We start from the raw sequence: 20,833 nt of genomic DNA on the forward strand, positions 1-20,833 counted from the left end.
AGTCATTTTGGGAAAATTACAGGAGCTGTCATTTACCCTGTGAACATTGTAAGAAACTCTTTCCAAGATTTACTGATTGTGGATATAGCCACTTGGCCATTTTTTGTTGTTTCATTTTTGTCCTATTTTGCAAAAGGGCATGATTCTCCCTTTCCCTCTTCTTTTGATTATTTTCCTCTTTGTTTATGTAGCCCTAAGGGCATACAGGGGAGATCCCTTATGCACAGTGAAGAAAATATTTAGAACGTGGAATGAGTAAGCACGAAAAGGTAAAATGCAGCACATTAACCAGTAATTAATTGTTTGGTTAATGTAGAGGTGTGTAGCCTGATCCACTTCAGGGTGCTATCAATTTACCTTTCTGTGTTTCAGCATCAGAGAGTACTTAAAAATGTATTCAAAATGAGCACAAACAAACAAAAAAAAAAACACAAAAGTAAACCACAAAAAATAGAACACTTTTTGTTTCGAGAGGATAAAAAAAAGTTGGTCAGTGGGAATTATTATTGGTGTCGTAGTTATGTGTTTAAAATCCCAGAGCACTTTCTCCACTCTGTTCAAATGAGTAATTTCTAAGTCAAAACTGTAAATTCTATCACTTGTTTCCTTGTTCTGGAGTCAAGCTTGTTTGCGTTTTATTTGCAGCCTAAAGGCAATATATAACTGCAGGACTGTTCATAAAGTTTCATTATCTTTACAAACTACATTTACTGAGTATGACGGGACTGTGCTACCCAACAATTGACTAAGATTTGTTCCTATTTGAAGTTCCAGGCATCATGTCCAAAATTTAAATTTTTAGTTTGCTAAAATATTAACATCCCTGACTCCTCCCATTTTCTAGCAGAAGTTCTCCTATTATTCATGCAACTCTGCATCATCTATAGCAACTCTGTTCCATATAAAACCTAATTGCAGCCCAGAGTTAAACTTCTCCTGAAATTCTTGAAAAGGCAGATTTTGTCATTGTATTCTCTATCAAAAATATCAACTCTTGGAAGCTAGAGAGAGAAATCAGACTCCTAGTATGAAACAATTTTCTCTCTTTTTACATCGGGATGACAACCTTAGCTTGAATGCTGTACATGTTCTCAGCATTGGTGGAAGCTCAGTTACTGGGATCTTGAATGATTTAGGATTATTAATGGAATGGGCAAACCATAATGTTTTACCAAGCATTAAATAGGAAGATAAAATATATCTGAAAGCATGATTTTTTTTTCCTGATACCTGTCCCTAAAAACAGTACACCATTATCTTAATTAGCTATGCATTTTTCAAAAGTATAGCAAATGTGACATAACTGTAATGTGTTAATATACTTCTTCTTCACCTCACAGCACTCTCAACAATAACAACATCACTCGACTGTCCGTGGCAAGTTTCAACCATATGCCCAAACTCAGAACATTGTAAGTAGTCCCACTGAAACTGGCTGCCATTTTTATTGGTCCAGTATATAATTTTTACCTCTTTCAAGTTTTGTCAGTGGTCTATAAATACATATACAGGTAAAGAAAGCATAAGCTCAATTAAAAAAATACTCAAGTATTATGAGGTTGACAATTGTTAAGTCTGTATGTGCACGTATGGCAGCTAATTCTGAAAGGCAAATCTAACAAGTGACCCCAAAGGTGATGCCTGGGGATCAAGAGATAAAGAAACATTTGCATACTTTTTCATCAGCTTTTTTAGTATGTGGGATGAATAAGTCTGAAAATGATTTCATGGCCTTTACCCAACCAGGTCTTCCATAGTGCTGTATTCAGTCACAGAAAAGCTTCACCTTCTAACAAAAAAGATGGGGCTGGGCAGGATTCTCTTTTATATGTTACAGCTGTATAAAGAAAGAAATTGATGTTTTTTGAAAGTCAAAAATTTGTTTTACTTTGAGCTATTGAATGGGTCACTTTTCATTTAGGAACATGGAAGAATCTTTGATTGGCTGTCAGATGTGATAAATGGGAAATCTTTATGCTTTTATTACTGTACTGCTAGCAGACCTAATTAAACTAAACTGGCTCTCCAACATTCTTTGTAACATAAAATTATAGCATCATCCGGTAGTGCCATTATAATTAAAGTTGTGTCAGCATTTACAATAAGGTCCCCATTTTTAGAGGTTATGACTTTCACAGAACACCACCTCAGGCTTCTGAAACAAAACACAGGGAAAAGAGTAGGTAAGCAAACAATACAGTTTGGAGTTATTTCTTTTATATATACTGAACTAAGAATAAATGCATATTGTTTTGAGTGGCAAAACCCGAAGATATCAAGGTTTAGTCCTGAGATTCACTTTCAAAAAGGTTTTCAGTTTAGTCCTGAGATTCACTTTCAAAAAGGTTTTCAGTGAAGTGCGAATCAAAACTGAATGAAACAGAGTTCAAGAGTAGCTCTTATTGTTGAAGAACTACTTTTACAAAGCCTATCCATTTTCTTTTAAGCATTTTGGGTTGCACAACTGTTTTGAAATCAGTGGGACTATTCACTTGAGTTTACATACCATTACTAACTGAAGAAACTTCATGAAGGTGAGTAGTTCTGTTGTTTTCACAACAGAATTGTAACTATTCTTGCTTGGACAAATACAAGAGTACTTAAATCATGCTGAACGTGGGCTTTTGGTGGCCTCAGTTATATTTTGAGAATAGAATTTCATTCCATTCTTTCAAGTCTGAGACTTGAAAACATGAATGTCTATATCTCTTTCAAACCTCCAAATGCAGTTTATATTCTGAACCACAAATTATAGGGAATCAAATTAGCAACATTTACACTTTTTGGTAGGATTTTTCATCTTTTGAAAATTTACTTTAGAAACAAAAGACAACAGATACACAGAGTCCTAGGTTATATCTGTAACATCCCATTTTCAGTCAGAATATGCCTGTATAACCATATTGATTTCAGCAGCATTAGTTCTGATTTGCAGTGGTGTTCCTGCCTACAGCTGGCCACAGATTGTACTGAATGTGTGTGCTGTATTGTGAGCTATCTTTGCAAAGCATCCACCCAAGAATTAGTAAGAGAAAATACATTGCCTTTAATTTCTAGTCATTTATGGGGGGCGAAGTGAGTTAGTGAAAAATCTTTTGTTTATGTAGGTTACACATTCCATGTTTCTTCACAGATTTTTTTTTTTTAATGGATTAATTAGATCCCTTATCTAAATTCTGATTTTATTGCACTTCCTTTCCAGTTATTTAGTTAGGATTAACCACATCAGCTAAAAAGAACCAAAATGACATTACTCTGTTATGGATGATTCTGAATGAGGATTTGATTTATAGCTGTGGACATCCTTTTCCGTAGTTTGAGAAAATGTAAGAGCCAGAGAAAAGTAATTTACCTAATTTAGTGAATACATTTGTCTGATATTTTATCAATGGCAAAGTTTTTTTGCTACTTGGCAAGGAGCCATGGTCTTGTGTTGGACCCTGCCAAAAGAGAGGTGACTTAATTCAATTGCTTGCTGCCATTTAGTCTTTTAATTTCAGGCACTGCTTAGAATGCAGGTCCCTAGGAGCCAAAAGCAGTTAATCCTCCTTTCTGTGATTAAACAGAGAGGAAATCAGAAAAGGAATGTGAAAGAAGGTGTTTTTATTGAGTTATTACTCTGTCTTGTTCAGCAGAAAATGAATATGACCTGTTAAAGGAATTTTGCAGACTGTTTCTATAGAGACTAATAATGGCAAAACTTACAGATATATCTACTTGGAAACCAGATCTTTCATTACCTCTTTTTTTTTCTTTTTTTTTTTTTTTTTTCTTCCTGTCAGTAGATTATAACTATAGAGCAATTTACTTGAGACAGTTTTGTCTCATTCATGATTTTTACAGATCTGGACTGAAGAGTCCCACAGCAGCTTTCAAGCTCTTGCATATTTACTTATTTATTTTAGACAAGAGAAAAGAAATTACAGATAGGTTAGTGCGAAGCCTTCTTTTCTCTTTCAATTAATTAGACCACAAATAAAAAGTAATTTTGCTGCTTGTATAGTCTTATTTATCAGCATTTAACTCTCCGACTTTCTATGAAAGATCTGAAAAACTGATTTCTTGTTAACAATTTTTATTAATAAATTGGCATAGTTGCTTCCTGAAGGGAAGGCTGGGCAAGTTGGTTGCTTTTCTGTTCGTTCTTTCTAATTTGAAGGCATTGATGTGTTTCTTGCCATGCAGTCGTCTTCACTCCAACAACCTCTACTGCGATTGCCACCTGGCCTGGCTGTCAGACTGGCTGCGGCAGCGGCCGCGGGTGGGGCTCTACACCCAGTGCATGGGGCCCTCCCACCTGCGGGGACACAATGTTGCCGAGGTCCAAAAACGGGAGTTTGTCTGCAGCGGTAAGAGATTCGCTCGCTGAGTCCTGTTTTAAACCACACCTGCCGACAGCTCAGCAGTGATTGCTAGTGCTGCATGTTGACTTTTTCTAGCTTTTGCATAATCAAAGCATTAATGTTTATGAAAAAAATAAACTAATTGTTTTTATCGTTATTTGTATATTTGGGGCGGGAGGCGAGGGGTGCTTCTTTCCCTACAAATTTTGTGTAAATACTACATTCATGTAGATTATATAGCCTCCTAAAAGTATAATTACGGGGGAGAGATGTGGAAAATTAAATTAAAGGTATAGTGACTGAGAATATAAGGCCTTTAGTAGTAATGAGTTACTCTTTTTTAACTTTATAGTTTGTTACTTTTTGTTATTTTCTGCAATTTAAATAATATTCTGAATCCCTAAGTAACTTTCTAAATGTTTTGGGTATGCATTATTGCATCAGGTTACTTTCTGATATGAAATAATGAAATGACTAACAGTTCATTACTAATAACTTTTTCTCTATTCAATTTTTTTCCTTTATTCGTATCTTCTAGATGAGGATGAAGGCAAGTTTATCTTTCTTATTTAAATAGTTTTAGACTCAGATTGGATTTTTTCTGTAAACTTTGACTACTGATTCAAGTTTCCTCAAAAACATTAAAAACCAGCTGGAATATAGCTATCTGTCTTTTCAGTGATTCAGCAGGATTATTTTTGCTGATTGATTTTCTGCAGATCCCCAGAAGCCTATTGCTAAGTATGCCAAAATTTGCACAGATCTATGATTTTAAAAGAGTTTTATGGAGAGCACAATGTCTTGTCCTTATTAAGCAGCTTTTAATATCAAAGTGTAAGGCAAACGCTAACAGTATTCTTATCGTTAATTCTGCCTTTATGTTGACTAAAAAGGGCTCCTAACAAGATCACTTCATGAATCTTACTTGTAAATGGTCTGGCTGCAGAGCACAAGTGTCAAAAGCAGTTTTATAACTTGGTCATTTTAATGCTGATTTTGAGGCAGGGGAACAACTGTGCTTTCTCCCTGGATCATTGTACTTTTGTTTAATAAAGGCAGGTGAAATATTTCTTACCCTTTAGTATAAAAGGAGTATCATGTTTTATTAGTTTTGGCAGCTGTTTGTACTTTTGTAACACATAAATGTGAAATCAAATTATTATATTGCAAAGTACTATCTAGAAAGACTAACCTTTTCGGTAATTTAAAAATTGAACAGTCATTACTTGAAGTTGTAATTAGGAGCAGCACTGGCTGCAACTTACATTATCAATATACCCTTCCTATGTTAATATATGACATTTAATATAGTGAGAGAAACCTTAGATTAATTGTGCTCTCATGGCCAAGAAGGTTTTTTCCCTGAGATTTTCAAAACAGTCTCTAGCTTTTCTACCTTAATGAAAAAAAAAAAAAAAAGAAAGAAAGAAAGAAAAAAAAAAAGAGGGCTTCATGCCTTTCTCATCCATTTGTGCCATTCTGTATCATTACAAAACAATAATCCTGTTATTGAATGAATACGAGAATGAGAGCGTTAATATAAGATGTGCAATCTATCTATTTTCAGGAAAATATAATAAGTAGTTTACTTTCTGAAACATACCTAAATATGAAGTGACTCTGTTTTAAATTTAATTATAATGCTGAGTTTAACATACAGCACAAGAACTTAGCAGGGGCAGGGAATTCAAGTAAATTAGCCACCTGAGCTAGTAAGAATGGTAGATTGTGAAAGGAAGAAGCCTGTTGAGCTCACAGAGAGTGAGAGTATTACCTGTGCATTCAAAGCATTTATTTTTGTGTCACTGAATGAAAATGTCATAACTCCAAAACTGTCTGTAAGCGCCATATAACTAAAGGACTAGATGCAAACAAGTATTTGCAGAACAGAAGTAGCAGGACATCTTCGGTTTTTGTAGTGAGGTTCATTCATTTCTGTTAACACACATTTTTAATACTACACAAGCTTCTGAAAACCAAATAAATCAGTGGAAAATGAATCACTCTTAGTCTTCTTTAGCAAGATTATTTTGAATGTGAGTTGCTAAAGAAGTTTAGAAATGTAATGCTAGCACAGTAGTTGAGCATTTGTCTTTCTTCTCTCAGTATTGTTTCAAGATGTTGCTATTAACAGGGTATTTAAATTAATTCAGTTTGAAAGTATTGATAGGCTACGAAAAGGGTGTCAAACTCATTTTCATCGGGGGCCACATCAGCCTCCTGATTGCCTTCAAGGGGCCGACTGTAATTTAGGACTTACAAATCTAGCAGTAGTAGCTCCTTTAAGGCAACCAGGAGGCTGATGTGGCCCCCGATGAAAATGAGTTTGATACTCCTGGGCTACAATGTTTATTTTAGGAGTTTTGCCTTCAATTTTTCAAGGAGTTGTAAAATCTGATATTTTATGGTTGAGGTAAACTGGACAGTGTTGTGTTTGACAGTGTTGTGCAGTTTTAGGAGAAACTCTCTTCCTTTGCAGGTCACCAGTCCTTCATGGCTCCATCCTGCAGTGTCTTGCATTGCCCTACTGCATGCACCTGTAGTAACAATATCGTGGACTGTCGTGGGAAAGGCCTTACTGAGATCCCAACAAATCTTCCAGAAACCATCACTGAAATGTGCGTAATCTGACTTTTTCTCTATAAACTTGCAGAAACCATTTTTTTCCTATGTATTCATTTTTGCTAATTGTAAAAATTCATGCTTTATACAGGGTAGAAATTTTGGAATGCACAATCAGATATAAAAGGAATATGCAGGTTATGAAAATATTTAACATCTTTATGTTGTGTTATGAATTAGTTTTATATTTTTTCTACCTTTCACCCCTCTCAGAAAAATCTCTCTGCTTGCAAATAAGTGCCTACTTCAGAAAATCCATGCACAGTGCCTGGGAAGGCTGCACAGACTGTTTTCACTATTTAATGGGTTATATACTGCCTTTCTTGCTTTTGTATTGTACATCTGTGTGCATAGAGGAGGAAAAATATTGCAAGAAAGAAGTACAGAGTATGTCTCAAACATTGTCCACTATATTTCTACTGCTAGCCACTAGAGCTAACCGCTGAATCGTGGTTACAGACACTGGAAGACTGACTTTCGTATAACTATCTTCTAGACCTACATAGTTTAGTGGGGGTACATGCTGTTAACATCTATACTTCCTTGAGAAATTCAGTACTAGAGATTGTAAAGGTGTTCCTGAGTCTTGTCTTTAAGGGTCATCACTCCCAAAGAAATGATAGGATGTGGAAGCTACTAGTTGACTGTGAATCCACTGTTAAAAGAAATTGGCACAACGTAAAAGCAAATGGGAATTTACAGAATGAAAGGTGCTTTCCACTAATCTGTTCACTGTATTTTCTACGTAAGAAATGCTGTTCAGTTTCAAGCATGGGTTGGTATGATCTTCAGCAGTTTATTGCCCTGGAGAGTAAAAGCAACCACATAACACCCCTAGCATTTGGGTAAGTATTGAAAAGGTTGCAGATTGAGGCTCAGTGTTTCCTGCTAGGCTAGGCAGTGTTCAAATCCCAGAATGAGGCCTTTTCACATTCTGAGATTAAAAATCCATTAATATAGGTAAATATGTATGTGTGTGCTCACAAAAATATGTACAGTATATATGCTGTGCTAGAGTGTGTATAGTTTATAGTCATACAGTATAAAACCTTATTTCTCTGTATTGTATCTAGTTTGTAAGTGCTGGCTAAATAAAATGCAGATCACAGTACTTTACACAGATAAATAACACCATTAATGTCATAAGACATTTATTGAAAAGCTAATGCAAGAAGAGATAGAACATTAGAAAGCCAAACTTTAGTAGTGATTTTATATTAAACAGACATACACCCATGAATGCCAGCGTGACAAGAAAACTGAACTTCAGTAATTGACTTAGATTTTGAGAGAAGCAAGCAGAAGGACTGAGATATGATTTGAGCCAGAGGTGGGCTGCACGTACCACGCAGTGAGAACAAAACTTCCCAGTTGAGTGGAAGGTAAAGAGAGAAAGGATAAACTGAAGGATAAATTGAATGGAAGAATTAGAGTAGAGTATCTTGTGAGTAATTGATGAGAATCACATGTTCTTTGCTGCCTTGTCAATAGGTTGAAGAGGAATTGAAATCTTCATAAATAACTGTATTTTAATGGTTGTATGAGGAAAGCTTAACACTACACTGGTTCCTTGAATGTGGGGAAAATAATTAGTGATAGTTCTTTTACGATTGTCATGAGTGGTGGGTATATTTATCATCTTGGCATAGAAGAGAATGAGAAGGAGAAGAGAGATTGAAGAATGAGTGATTTATGGAGTAAAAAAAGTTTTACCGATAATGAAGTGAGGGAAGTCTACAAGACTGGATCAGACCAGCACACCACCCTGGCCGTTGACCTGCATCAGTTGTTCCTGAAGAATGTTTTGGAAAGAGCAATATACAACTTCAGAAGTAAAATACCAATATGACACCTTGCTCCTGATATATTTTGGGGTTCTTTTTCTGGAACATGAAAATTTGCATAGCTTTCAGGAAAAAAAAGATTTTGTTTGAAACATCCAATCTGCTTTAAACCCTACTGTGTTCTTAATCTTCATGTTATTTTTAAGCTAATAAATTTTGAGGGAGGGGGTTGCACTCAGAATCTTCCAGATGACATTTCAGGTGATCGTGAACCATCATTTTCTATTAGTGGCATTTTAGTTTTCTTTCATTTGCCTTTTGCAACCTTCATACTCACTTGATTCCTTGACTGCCATGTTGCACCATGTTTTCCATTTAATTTATCCATGAAGGAGTCCTAGGCATTTTCTCTTGGCTCTCACAGTTTTGTCGGGAAACAGAAGTTCATACATATAATCCTATTATTCCATCCACAGACATTTCTGAACATTAAATCCAGTTGTATGTTATTTTTTAAAGCTGTTCTATGGAAGACTTCAGTCCTCTCTGCTTTCAACTTAACATGCAGAAAGACTGTGACTTTCCTAAATTGTTATCATACAATAAAAAGTGTTTAAAAGCTTAATTTTTAAAGAATTACTTTGCAAATGTTGCTTATAGCAACTCCTTTAGATTAGATTAGAAAAAAATATTGTATCTCATAAAATAATTTTGTTTTTCACTTACTCCTGACATGACAATGTTGTCAGTATGCCAAAATGGTAGCTGACAGTAAACATTTGAAGAGATGAGACCATACTGTCACAGTAGCATTGGCAATGCTGAGGAGCTGCTCAACACAACACAGGATATAGTGAGCACTGTATTTCCACCGACATTTTACAGTTCCCACACACGGCATTATTATCTTAATCACTTTTAAGCACACGCTTTGGCAGGAGCTCCCCAGTTCTCATGGAGAGAGGAAAAGAGAAATGTACTGGTTCCCTGTTGTTTTCTGAAGGATGTACAGGCTTTAATAGCCAAATCATTATTTATTCCATCATTTTTATAATACTACCATCACCAGACTCTTGTGCATACCACAAGAAAATTGGCATTATATTTCCATTTTGCAGGTGCCAGATGATGTCCAGTCTTTTCAGTACTTCCATATTTGTTAATATTTTCCTGCATTTTCAACTGAACATTGTTACCTGATTTTCTAAACATGCTTCATTGACAGGAACATTTGATAAATCCATAATACCTTCAAATCCCTTTACTTTGGACAAGTTTCTCTGCCCTACAATGTTGTCATGTGTTATAGGCTGTATTTGCAGAATCTGGTGCTGAGCACTAGCAGCCTGTTATGTTGTCTTTTAGCCACCTTCATGGTCCACAAACACCTCTGGTGCTTAAATCTTTCCTGCCTTTTCTCTTTATTGTATCTCTTGTGAATAACTTTTTCCTGTCAGGCTGACGTTAAACGTTATTCTCAGCCTTCCTTTGTAGAACTGATTAAAATTTGACAGCCTTTTTTTGTGAGATTTCATTTTTCCACGCATTTCTGCTGCTTATTTCTTTCTTCTTATATCTATAGCTAGGTACTCTTAATAAGAATACAATGCATATTTAGTTTTTGAAGGTCCATAGTCCAGTTATTGTTTTTCTTGAGCTTCTTGTGAAGCTTATCTTCAACACATGCATTTGGTTTTGTGATGTTTTGCCATGTTCTCCATCTGTTTCTTCCATCCTTTCTCTAAATGGGAAGTCTGACCTCATTCAGCTCCTTGGTACCTTATGAAACACTGATTTTTTCCCCTTTGCCTAACACAAATTTCCTGCAGATAAAATGTTGTCTGATCTATTTCTGCATGAAAATACTTTGGATTCATTATGTTGTCAGTCCATCTGGGACAATGCTGCAAAAAATCCAAGTGGCATGAATACTGTTCTTTTCTGTCCGTCTGGTGTATATAATTATACTGCAGGTTTTAATGTGTACATTCCATATTGACAGTTTTATGCTATAATTTATTTTTCCAGGGGGTTGATAAATTAACCTGTATTCAAATAATGTGCTAAAAAACCCCTTTAAATGGAATGTTGAATTTCTCAAGTATTCAACATTGGCAGTTTCAATTGAGTAAAATTTTGCATGTTGAAACTCTGATTTAGCTCTTTGGGGAAAAATGAAAGAAAAGGCTTTCTGTTTAGAGTCTCATACTGATGTCATGACTTTGCATTGCCTTGGTAGTTCTGCTAAACAACTGTTTTAAGATGATGTTTTAAGACAGTAAGAGCTGTCTTATCTGCACTACAGCGTCCCTGTCTCTGGGTTTGGTGTAATAGCCTAAACCACTGAGGAAAAAGAGTTTGTACTGGAAGTGGAAGTACTTTAGGAGTGAGCAAGTATTCTGTGATGGTGGAAGCAGGAGGAGACAGAGCCAGTTGCTAAAATACTGTTTCATTCCGGTGCAGCTGGATTTACCCGTGAGCATCACTGTTGCTGAGAGGGTTTTGTTTGACTTCTCAGCTGGTACAGAAATCATTTGGCTAAAACTAGCAATTCCCATTGCATGAAGTCAATTAGCAGGCAATGCATTGTCTGCCAAATGCCTCTTGGGAAGATGCCTTAAGTAACAGGACTGCTTATCTCCAGTAACTGCCAGTGAAAATGGAAGGAGAATAAAGCCTGTGGTGGTCCTCTCTTTTTCCCTTCTGGACTAATAAAGCTCAGAGCAAAATTAAGTATTCAGCATCTCAGTAAACGTAATTCTTAATCTTTATTGACTTAGTACAATTGTATCTGTACTAGTTACACCCTTTCTGCAAAATTAATTCTTCTCCTTATTATCTAAATAAACTCACACACAGCAAAGCCAAATAAGAATACATAAGCTTTTATTTTCAGCGCCTGTGCAATAAATGTGATATCATTTGAGAAATAAAGCCTTGTATTTCACATATATTTAAAAAAAAATAATTGTTTGAGCACCAAGATTCACCCAGTTTTAGAGCACCTACTAATTCTGCAGGAAGCACACAATTACAAAGGTACACAGATGCACCTTTGCTTCTAGGTCAAATGAAAAGGCCTCATACCATGAGTGACCTGCAGGAGACATCCTGGGGACATTAAAAATTTCCCATAGCCCTATTATTTTATTGTCCGTGTTGTAAACATTGTAAGGAAAAATACATCGCCGACAAATGTTACATATTAATAGTTTTCAAAGTTTTGTTATTTAGTGTGCCTTACTTTAGCCTTTTTCCATTGGCTTAAGCAGACCATGATGCATTATTCATTCCTTAGAAAAGTCATAATCTGAGTTGATTTAAATTTGTTATTTAAATCTCTTCTCTTTTCCAGAAATGTTTATGGGATGCTCTTTCATTGGCATGTTTGGTCTATTGAGCTTAACCAACTCCAGTGGTCTAATGCACTCAGTGCTTTCCTCCTTTGTCATACAGCTCATACACTAAAGGCATTAAAGGTCGTTCTTAAGGTTCAAAACTATTACTTTAATTGGTTTTAGAAAGTATAGCCTTTCTAATGGTGATAGCATTTATCAGCCTCTATGCAGGCATTCCTTCCACATTTTAGTTTTTCAGCACCATTAATCTCTTTACACTTGGTTGCATTTTAGAATTCACCTTCTGCTTGAAAATTCTTTGAATGATTGGCAGAAATAGTTCTGGTTCCCTTTGAATAGAGACTTTTTGGCACTTGTTCAAACAGACTATCAGAAACCTTACAAATAGTGACCCAGCCACAATTCTATTAATTGTACTGGTACCCTCTCCCAGAGTGGTGTGACAGGCTCTTATTTCAAAAGAAGAGGCCAAAAAGCCATTAATGAGCTAGACAACCTCATGAAAATGGTGCTCTTACATTCTTATGGTTTTCTCTCCTCTTCAGGTTCTAAAACCTCTTTACTTGCTATAGTATTATGAATAAAAGAAAATAAATACAATTGCAGTAAGTGTTTCTAAGGATGGTGTGGTGGGGAATTACCTGCTCTGATGACCACAGCTTTGTATAAATGGTTATTTAAGCAAACATGCATGGATTTTTTTTTTTTCCAATTTTTGTTTATATTAGAACTATTTAAGTAATCAGAAGAAGGATTTAATTAAATATGCTTCTTTTTTAGAAGGGTAGCAGTCACTACAATGGTGTTTTGGGGGAGGAGGAAGGTTTGCTGGATGGAAGGGTGACTGGAGAGTTGCCACTGTTAACTAAGTAACAGTGGTATAAATAATTTTGTAAGGGACAAAAAAATATCCTAAAATGTATAATATAAGAATTTTTTGTTTTTCTAAGGAAAAACAAACAAACAAAACCCAAACATAGAACTATAGAACTAATGGAATTTTAACAATTCACCTTCATAATCCAGTATAGTGAAAAGTCACTGACTTCCTAATTACTATGGCCTTCAAGATAAAGTTGTTCTTTCTTGTGAATGGAACTTTCTAATGTTTGATTACCAAAACTAGAAGCTGTATGGTCGTCTCATAATAACTTCATTTACATTTCCCATGGGTTTCCTAATTTGTTCCCTCAGACTTTTCCTCTGATTTCTACTATTTTTCTTCATGTTTTCATCTTCCTCCATCTCATTCTCCCTTATGCTTTGTTTGCATAAGTCTGTTGATTAATGATCGTGCATTATGCCAAGCATTCAATGGCATCTTTGTGAACCATGTGATATTAAGCAGGATTAAAAGCTCCTGAGATTGCTTCTCACAGTAACACTCAAATTATATTAGAGAAGAAGGGGAGAAAGAAGAAAGGGAAAGAGAGAAAGGAGAAGAAGAAGAAGAAGAAGGAAAAGAGGGGAAAGGAAATGAGATCTGACAGAACTGAACTTGACAGCTGGACTTAACCAAGACAGAGTGACTAGTGACCTGATCACACTGCAGGCACTGGGGAAATGCTTTGCATAAATGCAGAATTTTATTTGAGAACAGGGAGCTCTGTGTATGTATCTTTTCCAAACTAAGCTTGGCATGTGTACAGTTTCACCATTTTTGTTGTCTTTAAAAATTCATCCTTCACTAAAAGTCCAAAGTACAGCCATAAATAAGCAGCTGTTAGACTCTTACACTGAGATGCAAAAAGGCTTCTAGGAATGACCCTTTACAGAGAAAAATCCCTTAGGGAGAGTTTAGGCACATTTATGGAAGACAGTTCAAAGACTCACGGAACAGGAAAAATCTAAAATGCCAGAAATAAGGCAGCTTTATCTATTTTTAGCAGCTAAGAATGTGATTTGGCTGTCTACAGGAGCCTGACAGGAATGAGAGCAAACCCTGCCTCCTTCCAGCTTGAAAGGAATGGGTCTGAATGCTGAGGGGAGGGTGCAATAAGTTACAAGGCATTAAATTTATGATTGTTTTCCAGTTTCAGCATTTGTTTCTGCTTTCTAATTTAAATCAAAACATTGATCTTTTTAGGACTTATACAGAATGTTAGCTCATAAATATCATTTATCTCTTAAACGGTTAAGTTGTCAGCCAGAAATCTTGCACATCCAGTGAAATTCTAGAAAGGCTTTGCCAAGTTAGTTTCTATATATATACATTTGTATTACATAGTCACTAGTCTTGTTTCATGAAGTATTGTTAAGATTTTTAGTAGGTTGGAAGAATCCTCTATAACTGTATCTGTCTTTTTCCAGAAGATACATGTTAACCTTATGATGCTACCCTAAACAGACAGATGTCTTCGGTCTCACTATACAGTGTTTCACAGCCATTTAATTATTCTTATGGCTGTTTTCAAAACTTCTCTGATTTATCAAAATCTTTTCTTAATTACTGACGTAACGAATGCATACAATACTGCCGATGTATGGAGGTGTGAAGTGAAAAGATCATGTCTAATTATGGATTAAAAAAAATAAAATGTTTATAGTATTCAATTGCTTATGAATACTGATACATACTTTGGTCAGTAGGAAGCAAGAAAAATATGTCAGTTTTTGAATTTTCAGAAATTCCTGGATTGAAATCAAGTGCATTAAAATAGACATAAGTAAGTACCTTGTGGAGGTGTTACTGTTTGCTAAATGCCTCTGATAAATTCACATGATCTGATTAATATTTTCTCAGTTCTTAATCTAACATTCCAAACTTTTCAGCAAATTCATGTAGCTGCCATGTTTTAAAATTAGCTTTTCTCATATGTACTTCTTTTCAACTGTACTTTGTGTGTACTTTTCTTGAAATCTTCTCTTATCTTCCTCCCTTCCCAAAGGTTTTTAAGACCAATGTTTCTATGGCCAATTCTGACTAAGGCATTGGAATTGATATTCACATTTTTTACCAGTGGACTGGGGAGGCATTCCACTTTTCAGTCAAGTATAGAGCTTCTACTTCAGTTTTGCTTTAAAGTCACTACATTTTTATGTCCAGAAGCTTATATCAAATAAGAATACATGATTTTTAGATGCATTATGACTTACAATGTATTAGTTATACACTTATCTTTCCCCTAGAAGTTATATGAAATGAATTCACAGGAGTGTGACTTTCACACGGATGAGGACCAAAAAAGGATTGCAATGAAATGGAAATATCTGGTGTGAAATACCTGACATGAAACTAAAATTTTAGTATCAATATACACTGTGACTGAACTTTTCCACACACTGCATCACCTGATTTTAAAGGCCTCCCTGTTTAGTCAATGCAAATATGGCCATTAACTTTCAAAATCTCTATATGAAAATAAACCTAATATTGCTTCATAATTGTACTATAAAGGTTTTATTATTTGCCACTCCCTATCATAAGTGATACTTGCTTTAGGCTGTTCAACTGTGGCATCCATGATGTGAATACAGTTCTCTCTCTGTACTTATTTTAATCATGGGAAAGTTAACTACTTATCAAAACCAGTATTTATGCCCATTGCAATATAAAACCAAATAGTTTTTTTTTATTAAAAATGTAGAATGCACTAAAACCTTAACATCTTTCATATGATGTATCCATATAAAAGCACAACATTTATGGTTGAATAACAAAAAATGTGTGATTCATGAAACAATGGATTGAATAAATGTGAAGCAAATTAAAATTGGCTAAAGGAATCTATTGAGGTCTTAACTTCTTTACATTAATATATTTAATTTGCCAATATAGATTTCCCTGAATTACATTTAACTGGTCTTTGGGATTCCTACCTTAATATTTCTCAGGCAAAACTTCAAAAATATGTCATTTGACTGCTTCAAAAATAGATGAGTTTGCTAATTTGATAGCTATTCCTATCTGCCTAACACACACAAGGGAAATGATTAGTCATGCTCTTACTCAAATATCTTTCTAATCTGAAATTACTGGTAAATCATGTGACTTTATGCTTTTTTTTTTAAAAAAAAAAAAAGCTTTTTATGCTTTTTTTTTTTAAAAAAAAAAGGGGGAGTCTTATTTTAGGTGTCAGACATAGTGATTTTTATAGGTAGAATATTTAATTTGTTCTTTAGTAGCATGTGTTCTATGCTGCTCTTGTTCATGTCATTGGTTTTCTTCATGCCCTTGTCCCCTATCTTAGAAAGTAATTAAAGGCAGAGAATGGGGGATAATTTCAACAGTCAAGAGGATGTAGAGACAGAGAACACAACAACTGGAGGAGAAACATGTGAAACCAGTGCTAGTTTCCAAACATACTGGGAGCAGGTACTGGTGAGCATGAACACCATCCCAGCTCTGGCAGTTTCGTGCAAGCTTCTGGAGGGTACTGAAGTAGAAGAGTCACCTTGAGGGACCTCTGTGTACTCTTCCAAGGGAAAGAAAATAACTCAGGCATGGAATAAATTAATATTTTTACAGCACGAAGCAAAACTGGAGAAGACCCATCTAACTCTTCCAGAAAAACCCTCATAGATCTCTGACAGCTGTACCACACTCCAAAGGTGTTGTTACTCTTGGATTTTATTTTAATATATGGCTCTTCACTACTGATAACTTCTCCTCAGCAATAATGTGAGTGAAGTTACCGTAAAAGAAACTGTGGATACTGACTTTTCACTATTTTGTATTTCATCATCAATGAAATACTTTCTTCACTATTTATGTGTTGCTAGAAACATGGCGGAAAGCAGCAACCACTTGTGAAAAGTGTTAGCAGTTAAAGAACTTCGTGTACATTTTTGTGACAAATTTATGGTGCAAGTCTATATATTGTTTAACAGGTAGTAAGGACTTCTGACGCACTGTCAGTCTCACACAATCCTGGGATTATCAAGCTACTCTTTCTGCTTAATGAGAACGGGTTGACAAGCCACTGCTTGTGATGAGCCAGGAGTGCAGCAGGATTTCATCTATTTTTTTGTGAATTTAATACAGTTACTCTAAACAGCTCAAGTAGTTTATGTGCCATAACAACTCTCATCAAAAATTGGCTAATTAGAGGGGCTTTAACTTGACTCTAGGTGATTCAGGCTAATTGCACTGGAACCGCACTCTGACAGATGCCAAAGTACTGAGCAAATAATTCTTTAAGAAGTGGTGCATTTTGTCTACAAACTGAATCTGTAACAATTAAGGAATGTAAAACCTATCATTATTAATGGTGCTGTAGGGTTCAGAGCATAATATGGCCCTTTTTGTGATGAAAAATTAAACAAATGCAGGTTTGGGACTTGCTTTTGAGTGAATGCGTTAAATTGTTTAATAGCTTTAGAATGACAATGCTTGTTCATTTTTGATGTAATGCAGACTAAGGAGTCATCTGTCATTTACAATCAATCCCCTGGGGAAGTATTTGATAGAACAATTATACTGGGTGGTAACATTTTGGCAAGCTTTAGGGCAACATTGACAGTGATTCTTTATATGCAAATATTTAGGAAACTGTCAACCAGATTTATTAATACACAGAATTAAAGCCTGAAATTCTAAAATGCAAGTAATATAGTCCTTCAAAATACATCTTTTGTTTTGTTAGATATGGATGATAACACAGAATTCAACAGAATTCTGTTGCTGCTAAAGTGACACTTTGTGGATATAAGTACTCTGGAGGTACAGTTGTTGAGAAAGAAAAAAGGTACTTTGTTTAATAGCCTCAAGGATTCCTCTAGCAAAGGGAGAACATTACTGTTTCCTTATTTTAAAAACAAATAAAAACCCCTTCAAAACCTGGCAGATGTTGCATATGATGAGAGATGTGATGGCTGTATATTGCGGTTCTTCAGATTCAGGAGCTGCACTGAATCCCTTCACTGAAATCTATTTTCTGTTTTCTGACAGCTGTTTTTGCCATTTACTATAAAAGCAGATGGGGAAAATGCAAAGAAGAGCTGTCAATTTTATTACCATGTATAATCAGCATCTGTGCAATACATCAGACTCATTGCATAGTTTACACTTTCTTCTCTGTAGTAAAAATTCTTTTGGGGTTTCTTGACAAGCTTCTTGCAGACTTTTTGTAAATGAGTAGATGGTGGAATTAAAAGTATACATTAATTTACTGCTAAAGCAACTCTTGTATTGACCAAATTTACTCAATCGAGATATGTTCCGATTGTTTAATTAGAAAATATGGAGGTAATTTGCTGCTTCGTATTCAAATTGGTCTTTTCTTAAGGAAGGTGGTTTATATTTTTGTTATTATATAATTTTTTAGATATATCTCTTAACATGCACTTAGGTGCAGCACAGCTCAGTGCAGTATTTTGTACCTTCCTCTACTGAGCAGGCTTAGTATATTGTACCCCATCTGCATGATTTAAAATAAAAATTATTCTGTAGAGTACAGGGTGTTCTTCATTCCCAGTCTGCCCTCCTTCCTGGTGCAGGAGTCTTTCATAGAAATGACTTTTTATAGTGGGAAAATAAGCTAGTTTAAAAGTGTCAGTATAAATAAGCATGTTGTCTGTCTCTGTAAGTGCGGAAGTAGTAATCAGTAATGGTGTGCTGCGGGCTGATAGTAGAGAACAGCATCCTCCTGGAAAGTGTCAAGTGATTTACATGTCACAGGGCTCTCGGGGGACTGGGTGGGAAGAATCTGTCTGTGGGCTGGGGACCTACTCTGATGTGATTTGATAAGGTTGGAAGTCACAACTGCAGAAGTACCTTTGTTTCTTAGAATAGTAGATGGTTGTACATTATGGTGTCTGCTGTGATAAGCAATGGGGAAAGATTTAGAAAAAGAAATGTTCACAGTACTTTTCCTAGACAGGAGAGATTAGGGTATAGTCTTCAAAAAGGCTTCAACCAGTTTGGCAGTGTTAAAAGACAGTAAAACACTTATGTATTGATGCAGGACTTCTTTGAAGTGAAATGCTAAAAGGAGCAGGAGGCTTAATACTAAGAGCATTAATTAATGTTTGTGTGGTGATGGGCAGAGTACTTACACATGAGGCAGTGCAAGCTTTGATGGAGCATGTACTTAACTGTCTTCCTCCATTATCTTATCTTATTAAATATGCTACTAAAATTGACTGGCTTTTGAAAAAGACACCACCAAGGCACTGTTTGTGATACATAGATGATCATTTATAAAAAAGAATGATTTCTGGGATGACTTTGAAAGGAGATGTTGTGCACAAAATTTAAGTTCCATGGAAAAATACTGATATTAGCTTTTTGTTCTTCTGTAACATAATCGTACTTCTGGTTATGTCATTTGCACCTAATAGCTATTTCTTTGAGTAGTAGATAACTACAACAAACTACTCCAGAATTAAAAATGTTTCGTTTAGTATGAGGAATTAATATAAAGGAGTTTTTAATTACTATGGCTTTTATCAGTAGAATGCAAATTTCCTTTAGACATTAGTCTATCTGAGCTTTTTGACCCTGGAATATATCTAATTAGATTTTCTCTGGAATAGTGGATGCAAATTTGCACTCTATGAAATTCAGCTGATTCTAGGAAGATAATATAGATGATTAGAGGATAACAATGCTTGGAAATGTGAATTTGATTTGCTTTCTTTACGAAGTGGGGTATAAAAAAAAAATTCTCTATTTATTTTTTCTTTCTTATACAATTCTCATTTACTAAAATGTGATGTGTTTTGGTGCATATGCTTTGGCCTAAGTTAAGATAATACATACTTAGATGATCATACTAGAACAAATCCTTTTTCCAGAAGAGCTTGTAAATTTATCCCAGCACTGCACAGTCTGTCTATTAGACTATAAATTTCTCACCAAAAGGAAATGTTAGGTAAAGTTGACATGAAGATCATTGTACACATCCACCAGTGAACTGGTAGTTCACTCTACTAAAACTGATAGAAAATTAACTTTCAGAATTATACTGTAGTAGGACTTCGTCAGCTTTTGGACCCAAGTAACTTGTAGACAAATTGGACAGCAGTAAATTAAATCTACTATTCTGTCTTCTCATTAAAAAAATGGGATACAGGTATCCTGTAAGATACTTCAGTTTATAGAAGTAATATATTTTTGAATTAAAAGAGTAAAGTGGAAAATAATTTGTATCTCAATTTAATGCTACGCCTTGTCTTTTTTGAGTTACATGCTGTATGATGTCATTATACGTACTGAAGCCCCTCCAGCACTATGTTGCAAATCTCTACATCATGGGCTAATAAGCAGCATTTATAAATGAGGCTTGTGACAGCTTCACGTGGAAGTATTGCCACCGCGATATCTGTCTTTCCCATACACACAGAGGTGTTTTTCCCCAGTGTCTCTCTCTCCAGCAATTCAAGTGCTCTGTAATATGGCCTAATCCTTCTCTGTCCTTTTTACTGCCCCCTCCCCTTTCCAGTCCTCTGCCTTACATGTTTCCCTTTGCAAGAGATTCTTTGGCTGGTTTTCAAAGCTACACACCTGATAAATGTCTGGTCAGGCTATCCCTGGTGGTTAGGCGCTTGGTTACTGCCAAATAGAGTGTGTAACAGGAATGGATGTATGGCTGCCATTCCTTTCATGGCTGGGTTAATTTGGCTTCTCAGCTCCTTCCCATTGCTCAAATAAGGAAATTCTTAGAAATTTATTATCTGAAAGTTTTACCTCTCTTTGACCTAGCCAGCTGAGTAGAAAACTATTGGGATGATAAGCATGCATAATCTTTATTTTTCTGGAGAAACGGGGCTAAAAATGTAGTGT

General features: G+C 35.5%; 1 protein-coding gene across 11 annotated transcripts in view; it reads left to right on the plus strand.

Annotated features, from left to right (window-relative positions):
- SLIT2 (slit guidance ligand 2) overlaps positions 1-20,833 on the plus strand; it is a 264,849-nt gene that overhangs the window by 167,758 nt on the left and 76,258 nt on the right. For all 11 annotated transcript variants that reach the window (XM_065060633.1, XM_065060628.1, XM_065060636.1 and 8 more), the window contains exons 7-9: positions 1,341-1,412; positions 4,186-4,349; positions 6,823-6,961. In XM_065060633.1, coding sequence (XP_064916705.1) covers positions 1,341-1,412; positions 4,186-4,349; positions 6,823-6,961 — 375 coding nt within the window. The remainder of the gene's footprint in view (positions 1-1,340; positions 1,413-4,185; positions 4,350-6,822; positions 6,962-20,833) is intronic.

The sequence above is a fragment of the Columba livia genome, chromosome 4 (assembly GCF_036013475.1).
Source record: "Columba livia isolate bColLiv1 breed racing homer chromosome 4, bColLiv1.pat.W.v2, whole genome shotgun sequence".
In the NCBI taxonomy this organism is placed as follows: domain Eukaryota; kingdom Metazoa; phylum Chordata; class Aves; order Columbiformes; family Columbidae; genus Columba; species Columba livia.